At 37.8% G+C, this 20,950-nt stretch overlaps 1 protein-coding gene and 1 long non-coding RNA gene across 2 annotated transcripts in view; both read left to right on the top strand.

Annotated features, from left to right (window-relative positions):
• Positions 1 to 20,950, top strand: part of LOC119496950 — a 53,336-nt gene that overhangs the window by 24,002 nt on the left and 8,384 nt on the right. The window contains exons 14-18 of the mRNA XM_037784641.1: positions 3,641 to 3,705; positions 4,256 to 4,541; positions 14,440 to 14,594; positions 15,196 to 15,478; positions 17,160 to 17,314. Of these exons, the coding sequence (XP_037640569.1) occupies positions 3,641 to 3,705; positions 4,256 to 4,541; positions 14,440 to 14,594; positions 15,196 to 15,478; positions 17,160 to 17,314 (944 nt within the window). The remainder of the gene's footprint in view (positions 1 to 3,640; positions 3,706 to 4,255; positions 4,542 to 14,439; positions 14,595 to 15,195; positions 15,479 to 17,159; positions 17,315 to 20,950) is intronic.
• LOC119496517 lies at positions 10,761 to 12,422 on the top strand. Its single transcript, XR_005208733.1, has 3 exons — positions 10,761 to 11,002; positions 11,482 to 11,554; positions 12,341 to 12,422. It is a non-coding gene; the product is annotated as an uncharacterized LOC119496517 (long non-coding RNA).

The raw sequence follows: 20,950 nt of genomic DNA, 5'->3' as shown, positions 1-20,950 counted from the left end.
GCAGTGGGTTAGAAAATATGTTTAGTTTGCATGCAAGACCTTGTCTATGTGAATTATAAACTAAACACATCAGATGTGGCGAAGCCACCTACCCAAATACAAATAACTACAAATAATATCCAAACAGTCAAACTCAATGAATAATAGTAAACATATCAATACAGGTACATTCTAGAAATCAAAGTTGAACGGTCTTGCTCAGCCATGTGCAATTGCTACTGCTAAGGTAAGCCCAGTACGTTACCGATCCATGGAAGAAAAGGGTTTGTAATTCCATGTGTTGAAGTTGTGGTTCCAAGTCAAAGGTGTCGTCTTTGCTGTGCTCCAATCAAGTTGTGCAGATTGGAGGAAGCTGATCGCTCCAATACTTCTTCCCAGCAGCTTGATAGCTTGGTGATAACTTCCTTGCGGTTGTTGCTTGAAGTTAGTAGGTAAAAAGGCAGGCTCTCGCGTCCTCTGCATTAGAGGTTCCTTGTGTCGCTATGTCTGTTTCCTGAGTTCATGTGGTCACCTCCCACCAGTCACATCGGTGGGTCCCTACACAATGAAAAGACCTAAATCAACGATTCTGTTGTCTTTGTAACCAAAGCCTGATATATCTTCTTTCTCTGTGCTACAAAGCTCCATTGTTGTTGAAAAACTATTAAAACACATCAGTGAGCCACACTGTTGCACTGGGATACATATTCCTTCATCACCATGATCACACACACTGTTTATTTAGAAAAGCACAGTATCAACTGATAGAATGGAGGTCTTAAAACTAGATTTTGACTAAATCTGGTTAGAGGTTACGACATTAACTGAATGTACATTGCAACAACGTAAACATGCACTTCTATTATGTGTTTTCCTTTTATAGGCTACCTTTTGTTTTGAAAAATGTGCCACGTGTACTTGCTGTTTACTGTCAAATACCGAATTAATCTTGTTGTACTTCCTGGTCAGATGAACACAGAGATACAACAGTAAAAAAGAGATGAGAAGATAATGTGCTTACTTTGCATTTTCAGTAATGTAATATTGATGCTGAAGTGTGGAACCACATGAGGACAAAGGAGGAGAGAATAAGTATATATAATTTTTATATTATATTACATTGTCCAGAAATCCAAAATCAACGGTGAATTGATCCTAATAAGTTATGGGTTATATTGTAAAAGAGGCCCACCAAGTATCATATTTTGGCCCATAATCACAACGTGGTGAGAGAGAATGTGTAATTACATATCAAATACCATAAAGCCTTAATATTCATAGTTATAAATACAAGTACACTGGAGAGAGTTGGATTACGTTTGTGTGTTTTCAGAGAGAAAAACAGAGAAGTAGCAGTGCATATGAAATGTTGAAACACTGAGATATTAAAGTGGTGATGGCATAAAACAGAGAAGTTTCAGGGAGTGTGCACATTGCGCAAAATAAAAATCTGCGACTAAGCATTTTCAGCATCAACAGATACTGTTGTTTTTCATTCTTTCCTTACATTTGCACCAACCACTGCACGCTCACAAGGTCAAAAGTACATCTGGAAAGGCTGACACCGTTTTCTGCTATTTTTCTCACATGTTGGTTAAAGAGTACACTTCAAATGACCTCTCCCAAATCACACAAACACCCTGTAAGTATGATGCAATAAAGTCTTGAGTAATGAGCATTAGACTGTTAACCACAATAACCAGAGTGACATCTGTGCTTCTCTAAAGTAGTTGGTTATCACTCTGAATTATACTTTATCAGTTTATGAAGTGTAAATTATTTGCCCATGCTCAACCAATCCTCCTGCTGCATTGATCCATTTCAATCAAGCTACAATCTGCAGAGGTCGTGAAGGTTGTCCAGTGAGCAACGGTAGAAGAAGTACTCACTTACTTTACTTAAGTAAAGTTAGCAATATCATTCTGTAAAACTATTCTGTAACATGTAAGTCTTGCATTCAACATTTTACTTAAAAGAACAGTGTGTAACATTTCAGGGGATCTATTAGCAGAGATGGAATATAATATTCAGAACTATGTTTTCATTAGTGTATGAAACTAAGAATCGTGTTTTCGTTACCTTAGAATGAGCCATTCATATCTACATAGGGAGTGGGTCTTGTTCACGTAGTCCATCATGTTGCTCGGCCATGTTTCTACAGAAGCCCAGAACGTACAAACCAAACACTGGCTCTAGAGAGAGCCATTCACGTTTTCACATTACCTGAAGGCCACCGTAGTTCTCCAACACGCTTGTGAAACTGCGGTAACGTGAGCCGCAGAGTGCCAAACCATGATACCGCCAGCCGCCGTCTGACTTCAGTTGCTCCTAAAGTAGTGTTATTATGGTAAGGGTGGCCTTCGAGCGACTCGAACGGCGTTACCAAGGTTTTGCACTCGGCGGCTCACGTTACCGCAGTCTTGGAAAGGGAGGAGTGATTGGAGGGGTTCTCAGTTGGTTGCAATCTGCAACCACACCCCTAAATGTCACCAAATCTTACACACTGTAACTTTTAATATAAGAACTAAAATATTGTCAGAAAGAGTGAAAGTAAAAGTACTCTCTAGGTAGAGTAGCGCTTATGAGAGTGTTATATTGTTATATGTATCATACAATTGGAATATTATTACTGATGCATAGACACGTAGGCAGTATTTTAACATCATAGCTGGCAGAGGTTGGGCTAATTTTTAATACATTATACACTATTGGATAGTTTAATCTATAACAATGTATCATACTTTATAAATTGATCATGTTACGTTTGTAAAATCTGCAAAGTAACTTTAGTTTTCAGACAAATGTAGTGGAGTAAAAATTACAATATTTCCCTCTGAGGTGTAGTGCAGTAGAAGTATAAAGTAGCATAAAAAGGGAGCTCTCAAGTAAAGTACCTCAAAATTGTTCTCGTATGTGAATAAATGTACTTAGTGAGATCTTCAGCATACGTCTTGGCAAGTGCTTGGATAACCTCTGAAATTGAATTCACGAGTATAGGGAAGTGAAATTCATGTGCATGCAGTAAACCAACGGGATGTGATTGGGTAAGTGTTGAAGATGAATCTGATCTGATATCTTATGATTGGTCGGATATGGTTCAACCAAGATGCATATAAAGAGCACAGGAATCGCTTAGTTTGGGTTTGGGTTTGGAAGCTTTTTTTCTTTGTCATTGAATCATCAGACTGTCGGGGTCTCCAGGTAACACTTTTAATTTCTTGGTTGCATCAGATCATCTTAGTACATCAATATCTGAGTATCCTGCTCTCTTACTGTAACTTGCTTTTCACTGCTTGAGAATATATTACAGATACTGTAAAATAGTTTACATAGCATGTAGTTATGTACCACCTCTGCAGCATAAGGAAGCAAATAATAGCTGTAATATTTGTATCCTTAATCCTAATTGTGAAATGTAACCACTACTGAATACCTATACTATGTATTTCCTATTTTGCACTGCAACTGCTGCACAATAATTTCTCTCTGGATAAATACAGTTCTATTTTATATTATATCAATGTTGAAATCTAACACATCCAACATTACCGTTATAATCACTCCTTCACAATTCTAAAATGACACATTCATAACAGTAATGAAGAAGGTTAACAAGTATAATTTGTTTTAATTATGTTCTATAAATGATTCTCTCAATCAGAATGATGATACTCAGTGTTTTCCTTCTGCTGCTCCTCCTGGAGACATGCTCAGCCATCACTTATGGTAAGTATGATCAGAGAGTATATGTGATGTGTTCCTTGTAAAAAATCACCAGGAGGTGGATGTAAACATTTTTTGTCAGCAAGAAAAGTAAATAGTATAGTATATTCTATCTATCTAGGACCACAAGAGTCACGTGAATAGTAATAAAGCATTTAATTGATTAATAACTAATTGTACAATAACAAATAGCAATCAATATATATATATATTTGATTTATTAATCTATGAATAAATGGACTAAATTACAAAGTAAGTAATTATTTTGACATTTTAATGGGCAATAAAAAGAATTCTAAAAATTATTTACAAATGAAATATTAATCTATCAATCAATAGTTCAAATTAAAAAGGGATTTACAAAAACACGCTAAAACAGTCATTAAGTACATCATTTAAGAATACATTAATGAATTCATAAATAAATGGAATGGAATTTAAAATTCTATTTGCAAATGCATTTAAAAAAAAGTTATTAGTTGACACACTGATTAAAGTTTAACAATTCACAAACAATCTAATTTTATATGCATTTCAATGGTCTCATTCACAGAAAATGTGGCCTTGCGTGGAAAAGCGACCCAGTCAGACCGCTATGAGCACGCGTTTGGTGCTGCCGACAGTGCTATTGATGGAAACCGTGAATCTAATTTCCATTCCGGATCATGCACCCACACTGACGAAGAGACCAACCCCTGGTGGAGAGTGGACCTGCTGGAGTCCTACATCGTCACCTCCGTCATCATCACCAACAGAGGAGACTGCTGTCAACAGAGGCTCAACGGGGCAGAGGTTCACATTGGAAACTTGTTACAAGACAATGGTGCCGCAAACCCAGTGTAAGGAAATATCCTGCATTTTAAAAAACTTGGCTTTTTTGGTGCAAGTTTGTGTGAGCATCTTGCTCATAGGAACAGTTCAAGAATGTTTCAAGTCAGATTTTTACTTATTTGCATTGTTACCAATGTCGGCTCTCAGATGTCAGTCAACTGCTGCCATGGGAACCAACCAACCAGATGCTTGAAGCTAAAATTCTGTTTCCATAAATATGTCTGAAAAGTTTTTCTTAACCTCTTTTGAAAAATGGAAAACTACTGGCATGCGTAATAGCTGTAGTATCATTACAGTTTATATTTCCTTAGACAAAAATGTTTCTTTCCTCTTTACGTTGAACCCTTAAGGACTGTTGGTATAAAATGTGCTGATTTCTTTCTCTGACTCTGTTAGGGTTGGTACAGTTCGTGGTTCAAAACAGTCGTACACTCTGACTTTCACTGATCGTGTGGAGGGACGTTATGTGTCTGTGGTTTTGCCGGGAAGAGGGTATCTTACGCTCTGCGAAGTGGAAGTCTATGGGTACCGTGCCCCAACGGGTACGAATTTGAGTTATTACATGAATATATATGCAGTGATTTTCATCTTCTCTATAAACTGTGGTATAAGCCAAAAACAAAACTATATGATATTAAGTCAACGTGCTTAAAAGCTACATTTGCACTAAAGAAATAATCATATTATAAATGGTGATTAATCATACTGTAAATGGTGGTTAATTCTGTCTTTATCCTACATCCTACAATGTGACTGCAAAATTAAATCACATTTTCTCAATGAGTCATAAGAGAAAGTAAATTGCAATATTGCAAGAAAAAAATCAGCACCAGAAATCATACATGTTGCATGTGCACTTAACAAACCTACAACTTGTTGTGATTTTGTTGTAATGATAACCGCAAAGAAGTCCAGGTATCACTGGTCATTTCTGTTGGCGTGTTCTTTTTGCAGGAGAGAACCTGGCACTCCAAGGAAAAGCCTCACAGTCGTCACTGTATATGTTTGGCACTGCATATAATGCCATAGACGGGAATCCTAACAGCCATTGGGAGGACGGCTCCTGCACTCACACAAAAAACAACATCAACCCCTGGTGGCGACTGGATCTGCAAAAAACACACAAAGTGTTTTCTGTTAAGATAACCAACCGAGACGAAGACGCAGAACGACTCAATGGAGCTGAGATCCGCATTGGAGATTCTCTCGCAAACTATGGCAACAACAATACCAGGTAGCTTACAACCTGTTAATTTAAAATCCCTGGTTTCTTCACCTACATCTTTAGATACATTTATATTTTGTATTTCAACACAACATATTTTACCGCTGGTCTTATCAATATTTTTAGCCACATGAGCGGTCAGTCCATCGCTTTTTTCTAGACTGAAATATCTCATCTACTAAATGGATGGAAATACATTCATGTTCAAGTCAAAATTTCAATTTGTTCAATTCTTAAAGATAGGGTCAACGATGTTGGAAAGCTAGCATAATTTGAAAATTGCTTCACCTCAGGAGCTCCGTCTAAACCTTTCCCCTCCCGTCGGGGCTCCTTCCAAGGCAACGCCCCCTCACACACATGCACGAGCACCGCCGCATCGTAATTACTTCACAGACACAGAACGGAGAGAGGACCTCAACTCAACAACGCTACCTCATGACAAGTAACTGCGGCAGTGCTACTTTTGGCTGAGTTTTCTCTTCCATTCTCCAGTAATCTTGCGGCGGCGACGCACTTTGAGTTCAGGCTGGTGCACGCCAAGGGTAGAGTACGAGCAGGGAGGCAGGGAGCATTCTGATTGGTTCTTTCCAAGCAGACCGCGAGGCAGTGATTGGTAGACGTTTCTACAAGATTACAGCAGCTACAAATGACGGCTCCTTTCCGGTCCTTTTTCAGAGCTCACAAGTAATGGATCGCTGTTGGGGTTTTACAGACCATTTCAACCAATATAACAAATAGTGTATACTGGATAACATCGTCAACTCTGCCTTTAAATGGACTGTTTGTAAGAATCAGAAATTGTTTGTAACAGCGACACCTGTGGCCATTAAGTCAACGAAAGTCAGTGTCCTGTTGCTCGCGCTCGCCCGTGTGCACGCGCTACCTGAATGTGAGCGAGCATTGCTCAGAACAGTTAGGCGACATACGTCAGCTAAAACCACAATATCACTCTATATTTCACGTGCTTGGCAGTAATGTTAGCTGACAAGACGGAGGTCTCTCCATGAATCAATGCTGATCCTAGTGTTGGCTTTTCCTGCTTCAGCCTCCCGACCGCTTTTCCTGCTTCAGCCTCCCGACCGCGGCCGGAGGGAGACACCGCAGTTTTGGTCAGAGACGATAACGTAACTCGTTGCGGAGCCCCGTCAAATCACAAGACACGGGAAACCTCTGTTTTTCTGGAGGAGCTGCAGCATTTATTTCTGCACAAACGTCCATTGTACATTCACTAGATATTCTCAGAGCTAAACTAACTCTTCTGCAGTATGTAGTTTGCACACATGCACGTGAGGTGGAGCGAGCTGTGAGTGAAGGCAGACACGCAGAGGAGCAGAATACAGCAGAGACTCCGGCCCTGGAGACCAAAGCTTTGGTCTCCCCCGCGTCCTCCGACCGCGGCCAACACTGTTTTGCAAGACGGGCTTCACTAGACAGAACTTTGCGGTATTAGGTGCTTCCGTGTAGTTTGTGTTGGAGTCTGAATCTGAACAGCGTAGCTACACGCAAGCGCGCATGGGACGCCGACCTGGATTGATTTAGAAGTGTAAGAAGTTACAAACAGCCCCTTTAAAGGACCAATATTTAGTACATTTATAAATTACAAAATGATCAGGATATGTCATCAGAGCTTTAGAAAACATGCTAAGTTGAAATACTGGTTTCTCCGACAACAGTGCTATACAACCAGTATGTTCTCCTTTGACATTTCCATTCCGTTTTTGTTTTGGCCGGTGTGATCCTGTCCACTGCCCATTTCAACACCCCGTTGCCACATATGAAACTAATTGGCATAAAAACAGCCTTCTGCAGCCATGGAAGCAAGCAAACGGACTGGTTTAACAGAGATATTGTTAATGTTAGATTCTTCTGGCCTTAAAAGCTTCGGCACATCTCTCGGTTCTCACTGTGCAAAACCCATCACAGGTACAGAAAACACGACATAATCTCTATAAACAGATTCTGCAGACGCTTCGAATGTCTGTAGTCATATTTTATGACAATACCCAAAAAACCCTCAAACAAAATCTATAATTTGAATAAAGTGATTCATCGAATTATTAAATCAACTTTCTTTAATAAATATAACTCGTCAGTGCATGCATCCCTTTGTGTGCAGCAAGCGGAAGAGCTAACAGTTTTTTGACGAAGTGAAAATGTTTTTGAAAGGCTAAACGCCAACAAATGTGGATTGATGCAGACTATTTCGTTAGATAAAAAAAATATGTTGTGAATTTTGGAAATTATTACACCTCCGTTTTTTTTACCTACGTTATTTTGACTTTCGGACATTGCAACACTGGAGTTATTGGAAATGTTTGGATCACATGAGTTTGAAACAATCCTACACAGCCACCACTGGAATCTAATTCTACAAATAGTTTAATACTAATAATATTAGTGAAGCCTAATTTTTATCTGACACTGTGCAGACAGTTCCCGCAGTTCCTACGTTTGCAAACCGAGAGTGAGCATGCATTTGCTGTTATGGCTCCTAAACTGTGGAATAAATTACAGCTGAAAGCACCCATTTTAAAACTGGTTTGATTCTATATCACCTGGACAATATTATACTATATAATTTATTATTTTATCTCATTTATCTGGTTTTATTGTTTAAAGTATGATTTTATAACTGCTTAATGCCCTTTGTTGAAGTGACAGAGGCCAAACTTTTTTGGGGGATTTAACAACGCAGTTTCTGTTTCTTCTGCCAGGTGTGCTGTGATCACAAGTATCCCGTCAGGTGGTGTCCAAAGGTTTGAGTGTAATGGGATGGATGGTCGCTACGTCAATATAGTCATCCCAGGAAGAGAAGAGTTCCTGAGTCTGTGTGAGGTGGAGGTGTATGGCTCTCGCCTGGATTAGGGCTGAAGAAGTTCACAGTGCATAACAATAATCAAAAATCACTTCCTTGTAAACTCCTAGTATGACAGTGATTCCATTGGGGGATTTTTTAGGGCAGTACTTGTGGCATGAATGGAAAATGGACTTGCATTTATACAGCACCGTTCTAGTCTTAGAATAGAAAGCTTTATTGTTATTGTATATGGCACAACGGAATTTGTAGCGCTTCTTCTGATCAGTGCAGTTAAAAATTTAATAAATAAAAGGAAACAGATGGCTACAATACGCATTCATTCCTCTGTTTTCACATAACATTCACAGTAACCATTCACTCCCCACATAATACACATATCTTTGGAGTGCTACTCCAGTGCAATTAAAAAGAGTGTTAAACAGTGAATAGCTATTACACTAAAACATATTATTGCACAAGTATGAGGTGTTTACAGTTTGTAGTGTTTAGAGTTATTATGGCTGTTGCGGACGCAGATAGGAGCTTGTCTAGTTATTAGAAAGTATAACAAATAATTATTAATATTAATACAATTAATATTAATAAATTATCAATATATATTAATAATAGCAGGACAACAAATTACATCGGTAAATAAGCTCAAAAGTCATTAAAATGCTATCAAAAGTAAATAATAATTATCAAAATTATTATTAATTATATTGAATAATTTGATTTAATTTATATTAAATCATCCTCGGGGCACCACTCTTTGAAACAAAGAGAAAATGATAGCACATTAATGCAGTCTCACGAATAAGTATCATTAAGTATACTAAACTATCAGAGTGGAACTTTGATTAATAATTAAATTAATAACTATAACCAAAAATTACCATATCAATAGATAGTACAAGTTGAAGGATCTTGGAATTCTAGACCCTGCAGCGGTTGGCATTATTCACTCTTGTACAACATTAAACTGACCAGCATGTATAAGATGGCCGTGCCACATGGCCACTTTGTTTAGAAGAACAAAGGGGGTGTGATGTAGGGGATGAGGTTCTCTGAATGTGTATGTTTGTGTTTACAGGGTATCTGCAGGTTTCAACAAGTCAAATTTAAGACTTTTTAAGACCATTATGAATGTAATTTAAGACCTACTTCATGTCCATACTGGCAAGAAAGTACTAAGGATATGAAGGAAAATTGGAAGCCCGAAATTAGTTGCAATTACTTGTAGGGAGGGGGCTATGAGTCTATATTGTCATGTAACTGACCTCAGGCCTGGACCACCTGAGGCTGAGAAATGTGGAGCAAATTTGACAAAGTACGCTGAAGTTACAACAACTTCCTGTTTCATGGCGAATCACGCCGAATGGCCGCCTTGCTACGGCAACGCCGTTCAAAGAAAACTCACAATCTTCACAATAATGCATCATCAAGGTCTTAAGGCTTTTCTGACAACATTTGAAGTGCATCTGGTCAACCTGCTAGGAGGAGTATATTAAAACAGAAAACATGTCATTTCCTGTTGCCAACAGGGGGCGCTGTGAGTGTGACTCAATATTGACATGTACATGTCGTCAGGCCTGGACCCTTATCATGCCTGAGAAATTTGAGGCAGATTGGATTATGTAGATTGGAGTTAAAAAAACGTCCTGTTTCATGACGAATGGCCCAAAATGGCCGCCACGCCAAGGCCGCTCGATGAAAGCTCAGGATTTTAATAACTTTTCATCGTTAGGGTTATTAGATGTTCCTGACCAAATTTCAAGTCAAAAAGAAAAAGAAGAATTCCTACAGTTTCAATAGGGTCCTCGCGGCCCGACGTTGTCGGTGCTCGGGCCCAAATAAAAACCACACATCTATCTTCTTATCTTCCTAATAATAATATCTTCCTTCTTATAATCCTAATTCCTAAATAAAGTGCAGCTGGCTGGAGGGAGATCTGCAGGAGATTGCCTGAAAGTTTCCTACCTTCTGTTTAAAAAGTAGGTAAATAAAAAGACCACAAATCTATCTTCCTATCTTGTTGGTTTTGTATTCTATCAATAAGAAATAACAAGGTCGATATTAGTCACCATAACAATAAATTATTAGTTCTGTGTTATTACGGCAAACCGGGGGGGTTCAGTGAGCCACCTGAGCCAACGCAAACAGCGCCTGTCCTAATACCTCTATGGGTAAGCATTGTGTAAGCAAGTGTATATTTCATAATGTGTCCTTAGATGACCACTAACCTGGATCCACTGAAGAGGAGTGTGATACACATGGGAGTAGACTCCATGCTGTGATGTGATTTGTCCATGATGAATGTGATCTCTATTAATATTTGACTATGAGTGGGTGAGTTTACACAAACGGCTTGGTATAAAGGTTTAATGTTTTTAGCTCTGTCTACAGAGTTGGACATCATTGGACATTTGTTCGAAACAGGAATCAGGGTAAGCTTTTCACATTTCTCTCATTTCATTTATTTTATCAATGCATCTTGTATGTTATGAATTCATTTATAAACATACATCCCATAATTTACAGTCTAATTTTGTTGTATGAATAAGGTACAACAAAATACTTACTGGTTGGCTAAATTGCATTATCCTGATAAGCCCCCTATAAGTACACTACTATACTTGGTAAATGACAAGTCCCTCAATATTCCAAGATTTGAGCTTCCTACCCCAAAAACTACAGTATATTGCTGTAACCCAGAATTGGTGAGTACCCCTGTCGTCATTTTGGGAACACAATCCAAACATTTAATATGTTCTTCAATTCTGTCGAAGTTTAATTTTGTCTCTTTCTTCCAGCTTGTTGTTCTTCTTGAAGGTCTTCATTGCTCAAACAGTCAAAATGTTCTTGGAATTTTGCATTTGCAGCTTTAACTCTATTAACAATTCTCTCTCTTGTCTGTCTCAACCAGAATAATGAAACACAGTGTGGTATTTCTTTTGCTGCTCGTCTCGGGGACGTGCTCAGTTTACAGTAAGTAAGTAGTAAGTATAATGTAGGAATATCTGTATGTATGTATTAACTATAAAACAGCACCAGATGTAGTTGCATACATTTCTCAAAACACACATCTGTGCTGTCATTTAATAATTAGCTGTATGCAAATAATAGCTAATATACAATATACAGGTCAGAAAATTCATATTTTCCTGACTACATTTATAAAACTGAGAAAGCTGCATAGTTTTCACTGTGAAGCAGCATAAATTCTTGAGTTGGTAATAACAGTTCAATCAGGAGAGACTTAATTTAAAGCAGCAGAGGGTAGAAATGGAGCAAATATGATTAAAAAAAGTTATTTTTATAAAATATATCATGACAGTAGTACATGAGACAGGTAATCTGAAAAAAAAATCATGTGCCTCTGTGTCCTCCGGTGCTCCTAACGGCATCTGTAGGAAAACAACCAGTCAGAGCTGACCTGGAGTCTGCTGTCCAGCACCAGTCTATGAGAGCCGGCTGTCAGTCACTCACGAACTCTGATCAAACGGTCAAACTAGGCAGTGCTGATCAAATCACCATCTTTGAACACATTATCAATTTCTCCTTAAAGGGGAACAACGGCCATTTTTTAAACATTGATATTATTCTGGAGGCTATATAATACGATGGAAAAAATACTGCCAACTTGTTAATGTACGTGCATACTGCGAGGGCATCCTAATAGGATGGGTTTAATGCAGAGAGTAAATTTCCTGTGTGTGTCAATAAAAGCTGATTTACATTTAAATAAATCACCTATTGGTGTTGATACTACATTGTTTTTACAGGAGTGAACCTGGCACTCCAAGGAGAAGCCTCACAGTCATCAGTGTATCAGGGTGCCGTTGCATCTAATGCCATTAATGGGAAAAAAAACACCTGCATCTGGGGTGATGGGTCCCTCAGTCACACAAACGGCGACCTCAACCCCTGGTGGCGACTGGATCTGCACACAACCCACAAAGTGTTTTCTGTAAACATAACCAACCGAGCTGAGGCTGTCCCAGAACGAATCAATGGAGCTGAGATCCGCATTGGAGATGATCTGGTAAACCATGTCAGCAATCCCAGGTAGTTTACCGCCTGTTAATTACAATACTAATATTAAAAAGTCAATAAATTGTTATTTAGATGGAATACATTTATGCTACAGGAGGAAGAACATTTCAGTTTCTCTCTCTGGTGTGCAAAATCTCAGTCATTTTTGCATTCAAAATTGACGTCCTGGTCATAACACTGCACCTCCAATCTTTACGTAACAGCAGATCGTATGTTACAGCCCGACCCATACAGAAATGAATGGTGACACTTAAAATAATAATAATAATAATATATTATAAAAAAATAATATAATAAACGTAAATGGTAAATTGATAGTTGAATAAAATTTTGTTAAAAGTTATTTTACTGTTGACAAACCATTAAATTATAATTAATAAAGTTTACCAATTATTAGTAATGCTATAATTTATATATAATTAAAATACTAACTTGGTTATTTTAGCAGTTTATTGTTGTACAACATTTTATATACTATGTAAGTATTTGTTATTGATTACGAAAAAATATTTGTAAACCTTTTAGAAATTATTTGTAAAACATCTATAAACTTTACATAGCTAGATAATTGTTACACTTTGTTAATGGTTAATAATTGGTTTGTAAACCGTCTATAAACATTATTTGGATGGCTATTATAAAGTTGCAACTGGTGATTATAATACCTTGTTAAATGATTACTTTGTAAAACATCTATAAACATTATTTAGATAGTATACTATGGTTTTAATGGTTAATAGTTGGTTTCTGATCCATCTATCTACCTAATGTTTTAGATGTTTTACAAATGATTCTTAAAGGTTTACAAATCATTTGGTAACCATTAACGAATACTTAATATAGTAAATAAGATGTTATAATGTGCACAGCAATAAACTAATAGTTTACTTATCAGAATGTAATTGCTATCGTCTCCTATCAGCTATGATACAATATATCATTTATAAACTAATTATTGCACATTATACAAACTACTGATAAAATAACAGAAATTATAGCATTATTAATAATTACCAAACATTAATTATCATTCAACAGTAAAATATCTGTTAACCACAGTTTAATTAACTATCAATTTACCATTTATAAATTATGGTTATTTTTAAGTGTTACCAAATTAATATTTGGGAGTTTTTTTTACAGTTTATGTTTGACATTTCCATAATGTAATTTCTTGTTATCACAGTGTTACAGAAAAAGGACTCAATAGCAAGACTCAAACACACTGAGTAGATCAGAGTCAAGGTCACTGAAGACAGGTCCAAAAAAACACCAGGAAAGCTGCAACGCTCACTGAAACCGATAAGACAAACTGGCACAGACAAAGGGAGCACGCAGACTAAATACACAATGAGAGGAGGGTGATAACGAGGGACAGGTGACAGCAGGGCTAATGAGGGACAGGTGAAAACAATCAGGGCAGGGTAGACAATCACCCAGGCGGGAAACACACAGGAAGTGAATTATCTTTAACCAAAGGTGAGTATACCAAAATAAAAGAGGAAATAATAACATAAACATAACAAACATAACCTTAGAGGAGGGCGGGACATGACACTTGTCACTTATTGGCCGACATATACACTGATAAAGATGTATTTGAATAAGCTGATATCGGCCAATATATCAGCCTGGCTGATTTATCAGTCTAGCTCTTTTGTATGGAATTGAAAGTAAATGTGGTAACAGTAACAAGCCCTAATAAGTAAGCTCTCTGTGTATGTTGTATGTCAAGTTAAACACATGGTTGCGGTGAAAATGAATTGTCTATTTCCTCAGCCAACCTTTGCATAATTAATTTGGTGATTTCTTCTTCTTCTTCTACCAGCTGTGCTTTGATCACAAGCATCCCGGCAGGTGATACTGTTGAATTCCAGTGTTCCGGCGGGATGGATGGCCGATATGTTACCATAGTTGTCCCTGGAAGAGAGGAGTACCTGACCCTGTGCGAGGTGGAGGTGTATGGGTACCGACTACCAACTGGTGAGAATTTGAGCCGTACCATGTTGTATCTCAGTGTTCTACAGCTTCTTATCAGTAGATAGAGTATAACAGATCAGAGGGTGTCCAGCCTGCAGGTCCCACAAAAGCTGCAGCAGATTTTAGTGATGCAAGTTTGCACAAAACCCCCAAAATAACTCTTATTATTATCAGAATTTGATCCATCCAGTCCACTAACATATAAAAAGTCTAGAAGATATAGATCAAAAACACATAGAAGAAATATAAGTCTCTGGCGCTGAGTTTCGTACCGACAATACTGACGATGGGCCACAGAGGCTTTTTCGGCTTATGCAGGCACTGAGCAACTTTCATAGGAATGAATGGGACGCCATCTTTGAACACAGTATCAATTTCTCCTTAAAGGGGAACAATGGCCATTTTTAAAACATTGATATTATTCTGGAGGCTACATAATACGATGGAAAAAATACTGCCAACTTGTTAATGTACGTGCATACTGCGAGGGCATCCTAATAGGATGGGTTTAATGCAGAGAGTAAATTTCCTGTGTGTGTCAATAAAAGCTGATTTACATTTAAATAAATCACCTATCGGTGTTGATACTACATTGTTTTTACAGGAGTGAACCTGGCACTCCAAGGAGAAGCCTCACAGTCATCAGTGTATTTTGGTGCCGATGCATCTAGGGCCATTAATGGGAAAAAAAACACCTGCATCTGGGGTGATGAGTCCCTCAGTATCACAAACGAAGAGCTCAACCCCTGGTGGCGACTGGATCTGCACAAAACCCACAAAGTGTTTTCTGTAAAAATAACCAACCGAGCTGAGGATGCCCCAGAACGAATCAATGGAGCTGAGATCCGCATTGGAGATGATCTGGTAAACCATGTCAGCAATCCCAGGTAGTTTACCGCCTGTTAATTACAATACTAATATTAAAAAGTCAATAAATTGTAATTTAGATGGAATACATTTATGCTACAGGAGGAAGAACATTTCAGTTTCTCTCTCTGGTGTGCAAAATCTCAGTCATTTTTGCATTCAAAATTGACGTCCTGGTCATAACACTGCACCTCCAATCTTTACGTAACAGCAGATCGTATGTTACAGCCCGACCCATACAGAAATGAATGGTGACACTTAAAATAATAATAATAATAATATATTATAAAAAATAATATAATAAACGTAAATGGTAGATTGATAGTTGAATACAATTTTGCTAATAGTTATTTTACTGTTGACAAACCATTAAATTATAGTTAATGAAGTTTACCAATTATTAGTAATGCTATAATTTATAAATAATAAAAATACTAACTTAGTTATTTTAGCAGTTTATTGTTGTACAACATTTTATACACTATTGGTTTGTAAACTGTCTATAAACATTATTTGGATGGCTATTATAAAATTGCAACTGGTGATTATTATACCTTGTTAAATGATTATTTTGTAAAACATCTATAAACATTATTTAGATAGTATACTATGGTTTTAATGGTTAATAGTTGGTTTCTGGTCCATCTATCTACGTAATGTTTTAGATGTTTTACAAATGATTTCTTAAAGGTTTACAAATCATTTGGTAACCATTAACGAATACTTAATATAGTAAATAAGATGTTATAATGTGCACAGCAATAAACTAATAGTTTACTTATCAGAATGTAATTGCTATCGTCTCCTATCAGCTATGATACAATATATCATTTATAAACTAATTATTGCACATTATACAAACTACTGATAAAATAACAGAAATTATAGCATTACTAATAATTACCAAACATTAATTATCATTCAACAGTAAAATATCTGTTAACTACAGTTTAATTAACTATCAATTTACCATTTATAAATTATGGTTATTTTTAAGTGTTACCAAATTAATATTTGGGAGTTTTTTTTACAGTTTATGTTTGACATTTCCATACTGTAATTTCTTGTAATCACATTGTTACAGAAAAAGGACTCAATAGCAAGACTCAAACACACTGAGTAGATCAGAGTCAAGGTCACTGAAGATATGTCCAAAAAAAACACCAGGAAAGCTGCAACGCTCACTGAAACCGATAAGACGAACTGGCACAGACAAAGGGAGCACGCAGACTAAATACACAATGAGAGGAAGGTGATAACGAGGGACAGGTGACAGCAGGGCTAATGAGGGACAGGTGAAAACAATCACCCAGGCGGGAAACACACAGGAAGTGAATTATCTGTAACCAAAGGTGAGTATACCAAAATAAAAGAGGAAATAATAACATAAACATAACAAACATAACCTTAGAGGAGGGCGGGACATGACACTTGTCACTTATTGGCCGACATATACACTGATAAAGATGTATTTGAATAAGCTGATATCGGCCAATATATCAGCCTGGCTGATTTATCAGTCTAGCTCTTTTGTATGGAATTGAAAGTAAATGTGGTAACAGTAACAAGCCCTAATAAGTAAGCTCTCTGTGTATGTTGTTTGTCAAGTTAAACACATGGTTGCGGTGAAAATGAATTGTCTATTTCCTCAGCCAGCCTTTGCGTAGTTAATTTGGTGATTTCTGCTTCTTCTTCTACCAGGTGCGCTTTGATCACAAGCATCCAGGCAGGTGCTACTGTTGAATTCCAGTGTTCCGGCGGGATGGATGGCCGATATGTTACCGTAGTTATCCCTGGAAGAGAGGAGTTACTGACCCTGTGCGAGGTGGAGGTGTATGGGTACCAACTACCAACTGGTGAGAATTTGAGCCGTACCATGTTGTATCTCAGTGTTCTACAGCTTCTTATCAGTAGATAGAGTATAACAGATCAGAGGGTGTCCAGCCTGCAGGTCCCACAAAAGCTGCAGCAGATTTTAGTGATGCAAGTTTGCACAAAACCCCCAAAATAACTCTTATTATTATCAGAATTTGATCCATCCAGTCCACTAACATATAAAAAGTCTAGAAGATATAGATCAAAAACATAGAGAAGAAATATAAGTCTCTGGCGCTTAGCTCCGTACCGACAGTACTGACGATGGGCCACAGAGGCTTTTTCGGCTTATGCAGGCGCTGAGCAACTTTCATAGGAATGAATGGGGTCTGGGTCTGGGTATCATCGGATATTCCGTTTTTCCTTTGGAATTCAGAAAGGAAAAAACGTTTTTTTATTTTTTCGTTTTAAACCAAAAACGAGAAAACGGCCGTTTTCTCGTTTTTCGTTTCTGAATCAAAAAATGAAAAACGAACCCAAACCGGGCCGTTTGTTTGTTTTTGCGAATTCCTTTTCTCATTATTCGTTTTGAATTGAAGAACGGAAGTCACGTGGGTTTTTCGTTTTTTCGTTTTAAACCACAAACGAAAAACGGAATCACGTGGTGCTCTGTTTGTTTTTTGTTTCCAAACGAAAAACGAACAAAAACAAATTAAAAAAACGACCCGATTTAGTTTCTTCAAGTTTCTTTCTGTTATTTTCTGTTTTGAATCGAGGAGCGGAGAACGGCAGTCACGTGACCAGGAAGTGAAGGCAAACATGTCAAAATAAAAGCCAAGAAGATAGTGTGGTCATATTATAAAAGTGTAACATTATTTAAGCACAGGATCAAAGTAACAGTAGAAGATAAATAGGCTAAATAAATACACAAATAAGTACATACATAGATATTTTTTTGTTTTGTTCTTTTCATTAACACATGAATGTCTTTTATCCAAAAAGTGTGTGATAAATTACAGGGAGGGTCTCTACAGATGTTATACAACAGGGAGGGTCTCTACAGATGTTAAACAGAACTCTCACATAATTGACACTTTTCTCTCTCACACCCTCACTATGGGCTGTTTCTTTATGTCGGCAGGTGAGAAGCACTATGTGGCTAATCCTTTCAACACACCTGACACTTCCACCTGATCCCTTCACTCCATTAGGAAGACTGTAGCCGAGTAGTTCTATATCATGATAATGCTGATTTTTCAACCAGCGATTATGACATTAATGCCAGCTAGACAGAATAAAGCTCTGTCTGTCATGACAATACTGTACTGGACTGAAGGCCACTCCATCACTCTAGATACTGTAGATTTAACAGATACCTGCTGTCTTCAGACGGCTGTAAAGAGTCACCCGAGTAAAGGAAAGGCCTTCAGTACAGTTCTATTGTCATGACAGACAGAGCTTTATTCTGTCTAGCTGGCATTAATGTCATAACCACTGGTTGAAAAATCAGCCTTATCATGATGTCGAACAAATTAACTAAATTACATATTATACCAAATAGACTAGAAATGATTGAAAAGCATCATAAACCACCAAACAGAATACAGAAAGTTAGTGATTTCAGTTTTTTAGTGAACTCAGGCTGATTAATCATCATATTAGACTATGATGTCTGAAGGTTGGCAAACATGCCGATCAACGATACTTATCTATCATTGACCATGATTATTGACTTGACTTTTCATCTATAAATGCGTCAAAATTGAAAATTTGACTGAAAAGAAAATCCTTGGGGATTGAGGAGTGGTGACCTCTGACCCCTACGGTGGGTAACGTCACAGAAGGCCCACTCATAAAATGCACTGACTTCACTGGTACCGAATCTCCCTCCAAACTAAATTGTAAAGCTGACGGCCCTTCAATATGATCTGATCAATACAATCAAACTTTATTGTCCACCAGGGTGGATTTTTCTCTTCGGCTCACAAAACACAGAAAACAACAGACATTAAAAACCAGACAGCAGTTAGTAAAAAACAGAGACAGGTTATGTTACACATTAAAAACAGTTCATGTCAGTGTCTGTGGCTCAGATCTGCTCAGTCACTGTGTTGAGTTTATAATATTGATGGCATTTGGGATGAAAGACTTTTTAAACACATGTTTAGTTGCCAGAGGGGCTCTATAGCGCCTCCCGACTGGCTGCAGAGAGGATGGGAGCTATCTGCCAGGATAGTCCTCGCCTTCTTCCTCGTCCTTTCTGTAAAAAGTTGAGTCAAGGGCTTTTGGGGTTTACCAACTATTTTGCCTGCTATTGACACAATCCTAGACAGTTTATTCTTCTATATACAGTGTAGGTGACCGTACCAGGCAGGAAGGTTAAAGGTTAAAACCCTCTCAACAATAGTTTTGTACACTAATTCTAAAATCTGCCGGCTGACACCGAGGCCACTAAGTTTCCTTAGAAGATAAAGGTCACTGTGAGCATCTCTTGAAAATATACTCTGTATTTTCAGAGAAGCTCACCTGGGTGTCCAGGACTGTACCGAGGTATTTAAAGTGTTCCACAGTTTCAACATGTTGGCCATCAAGTGAAACTGGCTCTGTGATCAAATGTTGTTTTGTGCAGCACATGATTAATTCTTTCTTCTCAGCCACATTGATTTCTAGCTGGCTAGTGTGACACCGTGTCTGAAGGGCTGTAGTGTGGGCCAGATAGGCAGCTTCACCTAGTGGGCCTGTTTCCTGTAAAAGGCCAACTAAGGCCATGACATCCGCATACTTAAACAGTCTAAAATGTTTCTCATTGGTCATAAATTCATTAGTAAAAAGTGAGAATAGCACAGGGGAAAGAACACAGCCTTGTGGGCAGCCTGTCTGACATGTTCTCTCTGATCCACACAACTAACCCTGTGTTGATGTTGAGATCAAGGAGCCTTTTCAGGAGAATATGCGTCTTCATTGAGTTAAAAGCTGAGCTAAAATCCACAAATAAAGCTCTGGCATAACCTTTAGGATGCATAAGGTGTTTTGTGGACGGTCAGCACAGCGTCGTCTGGGACTCTGTCGCTCTAATTTAAGAGAACTGGAGCAGATCTAGCTAAGTAGCCACTGTGCTGGTCAGGTGGCTGGCAAGAACTCGTTCCATGGTTTTACACAATATGGAGGTTATTGCGATGGGCCAAAGATCATTTGGCTTACTTGCGCCTGGCTTTTTTAGCACAGGCCTAATTATTGTGAATTTCCATGATTTTGGCACAGTGTAGGTGTCTAGGATATATAATTAATTAGGCTTTTTTAGGTACAGTATGTATTTATTTAGCCTATTTATCTTCTACTGTTACCTCGATCCTGTGCTTAAATAATGTTACACTTTTATAGAATGACCAAACTATCTTCTTGGCTTTAATTTTGACATGTTTGCCTTCACTTCCTGGTCACGTGACTGCCGTTCTCCGCTCCTCGATTCAAAACAGAAAATAACAGAAAGAAACTTGAAGAAACTAAATCGGGTCGTTTTTTTAATTTGTTTTTGTTCGTTTTTCGTTTGGAAACAAAAAACAAACAGAGCACCACGTGATTCCGTTTTTCGTTTTAAAACGAAAAAACGAAAAACCCACGTGACTTCCGTTCTTCAATTCAAAACGAATAATGAGAAAAGGAATTCGCAAAAACAA

Source organism: Sebastes umbrosus, chromosome 11, assembly GCF_015220745.1.
Source record: "Sebastes umbrosus isolate fSebUmb1 chromosome 11, fSebUmb1.pri, whole genome shotgun sequence".
NCBI lineage: Eukaryota > Metazoa > Chordata > Actinopteri > Perciformes > Sebastidae > Sebastes > Sebastes umbrosus.
Note: the sequence above shows the minus strand (reverse complement) of the source record. Positions and strands in the feature narration are given on the sequence as shown.